At 42.6% G+C, this 10,573-nt stretch overlaps 2 protein-coding genes across 2 annotated transcripts; one reads left to right on the top strand and one right to left on the bottom strand.

Moving 5' to 3' along the window:
- On the bottom strand, positions 4,232–5,005 carry LOC109233748. Its single transcript, XM_019399612.1, has one exon. The coding sequence runs from the start codon at positions 5,003–5,005 to the stop codon at positions 4,232–4,234; it is 774 nt and encodes a 257-aa protein (XP_019255157.1).
- LOC109233392 (chaperone protein ClpB1) lies at positions 5,550–10,408 on the top strand. The gene is made up of 7 exons (XM_019399248.1): positions 5,550–5,813; positions 6,383–7,556; positions 8,182–8,363; positions 8,466–9,088; positions 9,172–9,451; positions 9,580–9,777; positions 9,862–10,408. Exons 2-7 carry the CDS (start codon positions 6,404–6,406, stop codon positions 10,153–10,155), a joined length of 2,730 nt encoding a protein of 909 aa, XP_019254793.1. The 5' UTR covers positions 5,550–5,813; positions 6,383–6,403; the 3' UTR covers positions 10,156–10,408.

Genomic DNA, 10,573 nt, shown 5'->3' with positions numbered 1-10,573 from the left:
TGACTACATCCCACTTAATCAAATGGAGCTTTTACCTTTCAGGGGTGGTGCCCCACAGAAAGTTTCTTTGGATTCTATCAATTTGATTGGTTACTTTGGTAGGAAGGGTGATGTATTGCATTGCATGGCTTGGGATGCTGCTCAGGGTGGTCTTGGCCAGGACTGTTCTCCCAGCCATGTTAAGGAATTTTGTTTTCCAGCCAGCCAGCTTGGTTTGCATATTGCCAATAATGAATTGGAAGTCTGAGGCTGATTGTTTTTTGTGGAAAATGGGAAAACCAAGATATTTTCCAAAGGAGGTTGTGTGTTTGATGGACAGTAGGTTGGTGAGTTGTTGGGAGGTATCTTGGGTGGTGTTTGAGGAAAACATGACTCTAGATTTGGTTAGGTTTATTTTTTGTCCTGACTGACTATTGAAGTTGTGTAGTATGGAGAGGATGGTATTGCAGTTCCTGATGTTACCTTTGGCAAAGAGAGTGAGGTCGTCTGCAAAGAATAGGTGTGAAATTTTTGGTCCAGACCTGCTTATGCTTATGGGGTGCCATTGATTTTGCAGAACTGCCTTGTCGATGGATCTAGAAAGTCTTTCCATACACAGAATGAATAGATAGGGGGACATAGGGTCTCCCTGTCTTATGCCTCTTGAGGGGTTGAAGGGTTCAGTTTTTCCCCATTGACTATGATGGAGACGGAGGAAGTACTTATGCAAGACATGATGAGCCTGGATAGGCCCTTGGGGGAATTAAAGGCATCTAGGGTGTCTCTAATAAAAGACCATTCCAGCCTGTCAAAGGCATTTTCTAGGTCTATTTTTAGAATCATATTGCCACTCTTGCCCTTCATTTTTCTGAAATGGTTGATGTATTCTTGGACAATGATTTCATTGTCACAGGCCCTTTTGTTAGTTAGGAAGCTTGCTTGGCTTGGTCCTATGATGTGAGGAAGGATAGGTTTTATCCTGTTTACAATGATTTTAGTGACTGCTTTGTAGATGGTGTTACAAAGGCCGATGGGTCTGAAGTTTTTCAACATTGAGGCTTGTGGGCATTTAGGAATTAGGCACAGAAGGGTTTGATTCATGGTTTTATCCATGGGGCTTGTGATGAAGCACTTTTGGCAAAATTCTGAGACAGAGTCCCCAACAATATCCCAGTATTTTTGGTAGAAGAAAGGGTGGAGGCCATCAGGCCCTGGGGATTTGAAGGGTTTGCTGGAGAAGACAGCCCTTTTGATCTCACTCATTTGAAGGGGTCTGTCCATGAAAGTCCTGTGACTTTGGGACAGAATGGGTTCCATGGTGGAGTGGTGAGTGGTTGCCCAAGGGACTTCAGAGTGAGAGGTTGTGTAAAGATCAGTAAAGAAGCCAACAATGGATGACTGGATTTCTTTTTGGTCATGGAGCCAGTTGCCATTTTCTTCTTTGAGGGATAGAATTCTGTTTCTCCTTCTTCTATTAAGGGTAGAAGTGTGGAAAAATATGGTGCTGGCATCACCCTCATTTAGCCAGTTGATCCTAGACTTCAGCTTCTAAAAGTCTTCCTCATTCTTGAGGATGAAGCTTAGCTCATCATTAAGGTCTGTTTCAAGCTTTTGAAGGAAGCTACTGAATTGGTAGCTAGGGGACTTTTGGATACCACAGATTCTAGCCATGAGTCTGTTTTTTTGATGGAAAATGTTTCTAAAGACTTCCTGATTCCATTTGCTTGCCAGAGTTTTGAAACTTTCAGTGGATTGGAGGAGGGTGGATTGATCAGAGAATGTTCTATTGATAATGCTGGGGAAGGAAGGGTGGCTAGCCCACATTGTTTCAAATCTGAAGGGCCTTGAGGGTTTGTTGTTTGGGGGCCCTACCAGTTGAATTTTTAAAGGACAGTGGTCAGAGTGGGTCCTAGCTAGGTGCCGAACAGTTGCCTCAGGGTACTGTTCTATCCAACCTTCATTGGCAAACCACCCATCAATTCTTTCTAGGATTAGGGAAGTTCTGTTGGAATACCTTTTGTTAGTCCAAGTGTATTTGCTTCCTTTATACCCTAGGTCTATTAGGTGAAACTTGTTTATGCAATTCCAAAATAGGTTGTTGCGGCTCAGGTTTATAGGGTTGCCCCCAAACTTGTCCCTGGCCTTCAAGACTTCATTGAAGTCTCCTCCTATGAACCAGTTTGTTCTTGTGCTATTAGAGATAGTGATTAACTATTCCCATTGGAGCTTTCTTTCCATTAAGAGGTTACTAGCATAGATAGCTGAAAAAAGCCATTGAGGGTTATTTGGGCTTACCTTCACCATTGCGTGGATACCTTGGGGGGTAGTAGCTACTTCTTCCACAGCTACGAGATCCTCCTTCCACATAAACACGATTCCCCCAGATGTGCCTACCGCTGGAGACTGAATGATCATGTCAAATTCAAGCTGCTGGGCCAAGGTCTGGTGATCTGCCATCTTTGTTTTAAGCAAGACTAACATTGCTGGTTTGTGCATTCTCACCATCTCTAACTAGTGCCGTTTGAACTCGGCATTGTTTCCACCCCTAACATTCCATATGACGTAGTTCATCATTGGAGATGTGGGTGATTGGTGAGATCCCTCTCGAGGGTTCGTTGGTCCTGGCAGACCTTGTATTTGGGGGGGGGGGGGGGGTGGAGACTTCCTTTTCAAGCTCAGGATTGGGGTTAGGTTCAGCAGTGGTTTCAATGGTCCGTGTATTTGTGCTGAGACTAGGCTCATTCCACACTTGGACATGGATTTGGGGCACAGGACTACAATTATCTTGCTTGCTTCCGTTCTGAATTCGATCGATCTTACCGAGTCGAGTAGTATCAAGTCCGTCCTTGGTGCTGGGTAAGTCTTTCCGGCTCCTCTGGGGCATCCTTCTGCTTGAGTATCTCCAGTGCTTTGGAGATTCCTTTTTGGATATTCTGGAGGGGTGGTGAGTTGTTCGTTCTCTTTGGAGGGGAAGATGAGGGTTTGGTTGGTATGTCGATCGGAATGAAGACTGGCTCCGCCGCTGGGTCCTCTTTCATCAGATCTGGGAAGAAGGGGAGGGATTGAAAGCTCTGAAGGATGTGGTTGTTGAGTGTTTGGGGGTCTGTTATTGGTGATGGGCTGTCGCTGTTGGCTATCGACTGCCATAGGAGAGGTCCAAACGCCACCAAGGCCTTATTCAGGGCTTCCACCGTCACCCTGGCTAGGTGTGCCGAATTTTGCATTATCAGTGTCACTCTCCGATTGTCCAGGGTGAAATCGTAGGAAAGGCCTCGCCCTTGCAAGACAACCTCGAACCAGGAGGCCGGTTGGTGGTCCGGTGGTAGTGGAAGGGTGGAGATGGTGGTCGGTAGCAAATCTTTTGCCATTTTTGTGCTTTTTCGGTTTACTACTTTGGGTAACGATGGGAGTGAAGTTTAAGGGATGTTCTCCCATCATTAGCCCTTCTGGTGTCACATCTTGGATAGTGGAAAGGTTTCTGAGCATTGGGGCTAGGGGGGTTGGGTGCTCATTAATTGGGGATGTAATGGAGGTGACGGTTGTGGTCTTTTCGACCGGAGAAGGAAGGGGTTGTAGATAGGGCACTCGATTATCATTTGTGTCTCTTTGGATTTCTCTATTAGAGGATGTTGCAGTAGATTTGGTAGGGAAATCATAGGTTTTTGGTGTTTGGGTGGGGAGGTGGGTTGTCAGTGGTTCCCATGGTGGAGTACCCGTTTGGGTGTAGGGGACCGGCCCCATTGGGCATTGCGCCCAGCGTGATGATTGGGGCATTGGGGTTTGGGCTGGTGTCCTCTTGAGAATTGGGCTGGTGATTTGACCCGGTGGGGTGATCTGTTGTTGGCCCCGCTTTTCGTTTGGCTCCCGTATTGGGCTGTTCTCTTGGGCTTGGATTTTGCCCGTGTTTTGGCGTATGTTGAGCACCGGTGGGGAGTTTTATTGGGCCAAGTGGCCTTCTTTTGTTTTTTTTGTGTACTGCTTAATGAGTTTTTTGAATTGTAATTAAAAGTTTGGGTTTGTAGGAATTTACCTGAAATGGCGTCAAACATGTTTACCTGTACCTCTTCTGCCTATGGACTATGCTGTGGTTTATGCACTTTACCTTCATTGTTGACAATTGTTTTTGGCTGTCCCTGCTTGCGTCTTCGTGGGAAGGTGAAGTCTTCCATTCACTTTCCTCTGGGGCTGGTTCCTTTTGATGAACTTCCTGTGGTCCATTGGATGCTGTGGATGTGTGTGGCTTATAGTTGCACTAAGGAGCAGTGTGCCCTATCCTGCCGCAACTGGTGCAAAGGGTTCCTTCGCCTTCATAAACCACTGCCTGCTTATGATCTCCTATGATTACTGTTGTTTCCATTGGAGTTTCTAGAGGTACTTGGATACAGATGCGTGCATATCTCCCCCTTAGGGTAGAGGATGTGCATTGACCTATCTTGAGGAGTTTGCCTAATTTCCTCCCAACTTTTTCTAATATAACCTTGTCATAGAACTCTGTTGGCAGTTGGGGTAACCGTATCCAAATGGCGGTAGAGGTGAGGGTGGCTTCTTGGGGGATAAATTTTGGTTTCCATTTTCGTACTGATAGGAAGTTTCCAGAGATAAACGAAGGCCCTAGGTGCAGTGCCTTCACCATGTTTTCCTCTAAGCTAAATTTTACTATGTAGAAGTCCCACCCTAGGTCAATCAAGATTAACTGTTCAGATGGCTTCCATTGGTCAATTAGCTTAGAGCGAAGCATGTGGTGAGGCATCTTTCTTTTGAATATTTTGATAATTACCGAGTATCTCCATGGCATATAAAGGCGTTCTTTTTCCTCTTGTGAGAGGGGAATTGAGCCTTCAATGTGCTTACCTTTATCCATCTGTGGAATTGACTTGTTGTCCATGTCGTAGTAGTTGGTTTGGTTGCTCACTTGTTTGTCCAGGAGCATTTCCTTATAGGAGTGTTGAGGTGGTTCTACCTCCATTTGGATGTGTTTATCCGATGGTTCCGGTGGAAGTGGTGGCTTGATCGGTGGGGGTTCCATGGTGAGGAGTTGGGCAGTGAGATGTTAGAGAGAAAGATAATTAATCCTTGAGGTTCTCGCCTTTCTTAAATTTAATTGAGTTGTAGAAAAAAGAAGATTTAACTAGAAACACTAGGAAGAACCTATCAATCATAAAATGACCAAGACACAAAAACAAATAAACATAACAGAAATTGCTTCTCAAAAAATTTGTGTAAAATACTAAAACAAAAATAATAGAAATCAAAGAATGCACCTCTAAATGTTAGTTACCGTTAATTATTTTTCATAATTTTCTTTAAATCTAACAACTAGAATATCACCAAATATTTATAAAATTAAAGGACTAAAATTGCTTAACGATATATTTAACGGACTATGTTAAACCTAACTCCAAATATAGAGTACCATTTATCGTGAATATGAGAGCAATGACTAAAAGAAATATTAAAATGAAAAGAAAACTATCTTATTACAGAACGGGACTGATAGTGAAATATGCTAAAATGAGGGTGGTGAACTGACATATCTCGGTCAATCCAGTAAAAACCAGAGACAATAAAACTAGCCCACATTTTACTCCATTTCCACGTCCCGGTTCCAGAGTAGAACAATCTGGTAGTTTCTGGGCTCATCATCAAACTTTCCAGACTCTTCGCTTTTGCTTAGCATAAGGACCTCTCCCCTTCTCCACTCTTCTTCGTACTCAAAGAACTTTGTGAAATCTCTCTGAAATTGTACACAAATTGACACCAAGCACTCGAAATTCGCCAAATCACATTGAAGGAATTGCAAATTTTCTGGTTTACTATTCGCTTATTGCCGTAAGGTATGCTTGCTTCACTTGCATGTCTGGCATTTGATCATTGGTTATCTCTGTTTCATTTCCATATTCTGCATTTTCTTTCTCGTGCTGTAATATTTGTTGATTCGCCGGCATTGCCGCTGCGGGCATTGTTTTGGATAGCATGTGTTTGATTGAATTCACTTCTTAATGCGTGTTCCAGTTGATAATTCAATCAGTCATGTATTAACCACGCTTAAATCACAAACTAGTTGTTGTCGGATGTATGATTTAATTGAATACGTTCTGCCCTTTTTGGGTAATTTTGCATTACTTGTTTGATAAGTTACAGAAAGTTCAATTAATTAGTGATCCTTTTTTTTCGCCATGTCTTTTAGACTCTTTTTATTGGATATATATATCGAGGGGATCGATTGTTGATTAACTCAATTATTATTCTCGTGCGGATTTGCAATAGTTACATCTAGAACTGTAAATTTGCTATTCTTGCTAGTTTTCCATCTTTATTGATCTTATGGTGTACAGTGCACTTAATGTGGAAAATAGGAGTATTACTTAACCTATTATTTGGAATGTGTGTGCTTTTGTTGCAGATTGTCTATAGGTGACTCATTATGAATCCTGAAAAATTCACCCACAAGACTAACGAGGCCCTTGCTGGGGCACACGAGCTAGCACTATCCGCAGGGCATGCTCAATTTACGCCTCTGCATATGGCTGTGGCCTTAATATCTGATCACAATGGTATTTTTCGACAAGCAATCGTCAATGCTGGTGGGAATGAAGAAGTAGCTAATTCCGTGGAGCGGGTATTGAATCAAGCGATGAAGAAGCTACCTTCTCAGACACCGACTCCTGACGAAATCCCACCTAGCACTTCCCTTATCAAGGTGTTACGACGAGCACAATCGTCGCAGAAGTCTCGTGGTGACAGCCATTTAGCAGTGGATCAGTTGATTTTAGGACTGCTAGAAGACTCCCAAATTGGAGATCTTTTGAAAGAAGCTGGAGTGAGTGCATCAAGAGTGAAATCAGAGGTAGAGAAACTTAGAGGAAAGGAAGGAAGAAAAGTGGAAAGTGCTTCAGGGGATACCACATTCCAAGCACTCAAGACTTATGGCCGTGATCTTGTGGAACAAGCAGGAAAGCTTGATCCCGTGATTGGTAGGGATGAAGAAATTAGAAGAGTCGTTCGGATTTTATCAAGGAGGACGAAGAACAACCCGGTTCTTATTGGAGAGCCTGGTGTGGGTAAAACAGCAGTTGTTGAAGGGCTAGCACAGAGGATTGTACGTGGTGATGTTCCAAGTAATTTAGCTGATGTTAGGCTTATAGCATTGGATATGGGAGCGCTAGTTGCTGGAGCTAAGTACAGAGGTGAGTTTGAAGAGAGGCTGAAGGCTGTGCTGAAAGAAGTTGAAGAAGCAGAAGGGAAAGTTATACTTTTCATTGACGAGATACATTTAGTCCTCGGTGCTGGTCGGACAGAAGGGTCTATGGATGCTGCTAATCTGTTTAAGCCAATGCTAGCCAGAGGTCAATTACGGTGCATTGGTGCAACTACGCTTGAGGAGTACAGGAAGTATGTTGAGAAGGATGCTGCATTCGAGAGGCGTTTCCAGCAGGTGTATGTGGCTGAGCCTAGTGTTACTGACACTATTAGTATTCTCCGCGGGTTGAAGGAGAGGTATGAAGGGCATCATGGTGTCAAAATTCAGGACAGAGCTCTTGTAGTGGCTGCCCAGCTCTCATCTCGGTATATTACAGGTATCTATACTTTTGCTATTTTTACATAGCACCTTGTTTTGATAAAAATAGCACCTTGTTTTGATGTCTTTTCTCCGTCAATCACTAAGCATATATATGCACTACTTATTCCTCGTGCATTTCATTAACTCTATAGATCAGAATGGGTCTTAGATTCGGTCAAGCGAATGAAGGGTGAATCTTAACCTAAAATGTTATGGTGTCGGAGCTATAGATGTATAATTGTCTGGTACTAAAATGACTTCTTGAAGCAGTTGCCAGAATTTTGATTCATTTAAGCAGGTAGGGTATGAGACTTGATTAGCATATCATTGTCTGCACTTCCTTCTGGACCTTTACAGCTGTATGAGTTGTTTTTGCGTTACAAGCTGCTCCCCATCTGGATAATGGTGGATTCGGACTTATATGATTGTCAGAAGTGTACTAAAACTTCTTGAGGATAATTAAAAATTTCTCAAATCAAAACTGTAGCTCGTTTCCACCTTTCAGTTTTTGCAAAATGCTTTTTATGTCTGTGTTGTGACAAATTAAGCAGTCAGCCAGTTAAATTTTGGCAGTTTGGCATGTAAACTGTCTTTGCTGCACATTCCAGGTGCAAAAATCACTAACCTCTTTGTATTTTCAGGTCGACATTTGCCAGATAAGGCTATTGACCTAGTTGATGAAGCTTGTGCAAATGTTAGAGTTCAGCTTGATAGTCAACCTGAGGAAATTGACAATCTCGAAAGGAAGAGAATTCAGCTAGAAGTTGAACTTCACGCTCTGGAGAAGGAAAAAGACAAAGCTAGCAAAGCACGTCTCGTAGAAGTAAGTATAATATGCTACCAATGCTTTTACTGGTAATTGCTCTATTTTCTAAAAGATATGTTAAGAATAGTACTGACTGGAATTATATTGACACTGGTCCAGGTGAGGAAAGAACTTGATGATTTGAGAGACAAACTCCAGCCCTTGATGATGAGGTACAAAAAAGAGAAGGAAAGGATAGATGAGCTTCGCAGGCTCAAGCAAAAGCGCGATGAGCTCATTTATGCTTTACAAGAAGCTGAAAGGAGATATGATCTGGCGAGGGCAGCAGATCTGAGATATGGGGCCATTCAAGAAGTGGAAACTGCAATAGCAAATCTTGAGAGTACCTCAACTGAGAGTACAATGCTAACAGAGACTGTGGGTCCTGATCAGATTGCAGAAGTTGTGAGTCGCTGGACTGGTATTCCGGTCTCAAGGCTTGGGCAGAATGAGAAAGAGAAACTGATTGGTCTTGGCGATAGGTTGCACCAAAGAGTGGTCGGGCAAGATCATGCAGTTAGAGCTGTTGCTGAAGCCGTGTTAAGGTCTAGAGCTGGTTTAGGAAGGCCACAGCAACCAACTGGTTCATTCCTTTTCTTGGGGCCAACTGGTGTTGGAAAGACGGAGCTCGCTAAAGCTCTTGCAGAGCAGCTCTTTGATGATGATAAACTGATGATCAGAATAGACATGTCCGAGTACATGGAACAACACTCTGTTGCGCGGCTGATTGGTGCTCCACCAGGGTAAGTTTGAATCTAATTATTTTCTTTTAATGTCATATTATTACAGTATCAATCACAGATTCTCATGTGTTCCACATCTGCAGTTATGTTGGGCACGATGAGGGAGGACAACTTACTGAAGCTGTCAGGAGGCGGCCTTACAGTGTTGTGCTCTTTGATGAAGTTGAGAAAGCCCATCCTACAGTGTTTAATACATTGCTTCAAGTTTTGGATGATGGAAGGTTAACAGATGGTCAAGGCCGCACAGTTGATTTCACCAACACCGTGATTATTATGACTTCAAACTTGGGAGCAGAGTATCTGTTGTCTGGATTAATGGGCAAATGTACCATGGAGATGGCTCGTGAAATGGTCATGCAGGAGGTTAATAGTCTCAAACTAGTAACTCTTTAATTGTACCCTTTGCTGATAAAACTGGAGCAATACAGTGAAATAGTTTACCTTATTAGCTAGAATGACAACTGTTTACATGTGTGTATGCTTTGTTATAGGTGCGAAAGCAGTTTAAGCCCGAGCTCCTGAATCGGCTGGATGAGATTGTTGTGTTTGATCCCCTGTCCCACGAGCAGTTGAGGCAAGTATGCCGCTACCAGATGAAAGACGTTGCACTACGGCTGGCTGAGAGGGGTATTGCATTGGGTGTTACTGAGGCAGCTCTAGATGTCATACTCTCAGAGAGTTATGACCCGGTAAGTATTATATCTTTTAATCTAGTCCAATATTTTAGGATTATTTTGCGAACTTGTACTTATTGTGGTGACCATGGCATTCAGGTTTATGGTGCAAGACCTATTAGGAGATGGTTGGAGAGGAAGGTGGTGACCGAGCTATCTAAGATGCTTGTGAAGGAGGAGATTGATGAGAACTCAACGGTTTACATAGATGCTGGTGTCGGCGGGAAAGATCTAGCCTACAGGGTGGAGAAGAATGGAGGGCTTGTGAATGCTACCACCGGGCAAAAATCGGATATATTGATTCAGCTTCCTAATGGTCCCAGGAGTGATGCTGTCCAAGCAGTCAAGAAGATGAGGATTGAAGAAATTGAAGAAGACGAAATGGAAGATTGAAGAAGTTGAAAATTCATCAAAAAAGATAAACAGAAACAGAGACTACTAACATTGTTAGCTTCAACTTTGAGGATACTACTTGTATATGTGTTGATTTTATGAACGTTTTTTTGTTGTCTTACAGGGTCTGAAACAGGGGTTTATCCTTCTATCATGTAATTGTAAACTTTCTACTTGTGGTCTTTATTAATGTACTCGCTTCGGTGATAAGAATAGAAATCTAGAATAAATAACAAGTAATTTGTTATAGTAACAGATTAAATTATATTCATCTTGTGAAATATTTCATACTTGAATTGAAAATCATCACCTTTTAGGAAAGTTTCCTAAATTAGTTACAGAAAGCAAAAGCATACGATAGATTCTGAATGGAAGTCCAACTAGTTCCACTAAAAGCACGTGAATGCAAACTCCACTG

This window comes from Nicotiana attenuata, chromosome 10, assembly GCF_001879085.1.
Source record: "Nicotiana attenuata strain UT chromosome 10, NIATTr2, whole genome shotgun sequence".
NCBI classification, from domain to species: domain Eukaryota; kingdom Viridiplantae; phylum Streptophyta; class Magnoliopsida; order Solanales; family Solanaceae; genus Nicotiana; species Nicotiana attenuata.
Note: the sequence above shows the minus strand (reverse complement) of the source record. Positions and strands in the feature narration are given on the sequence as shown.

Bases quoted from the DNA above. Each gene is read 5' to 3' on its own strand.
- LOC109233748 (XM_019399612.1), bottom strand. From the start codon at position 5,005: ATGGAACCCCCACCGATCAAGCCACCACTTCCACCGGAACCATCGGAT.
- LOC109233392 (XM_019399248.1), top strand. From the start codon at position 6,404: ATGAATCCTGAAAAATTCACCCACAAGACTAACGAGGCCCTTGCTGGG. The intron at 7,557-8,181 runs GTATCTATACTT...TTGTATTTTCAG, and splicing joins CTCATCTCGGTATATTACAG to GTCGACATTTGCCAGATAAG. The intron at 9,778-9,861 runs GTAAGTATTATA...CATGGCATTCAG, and splicing joins TCTCAGAGAGTTATGACCCG to GTTTATGGTGCAAGACCTAT.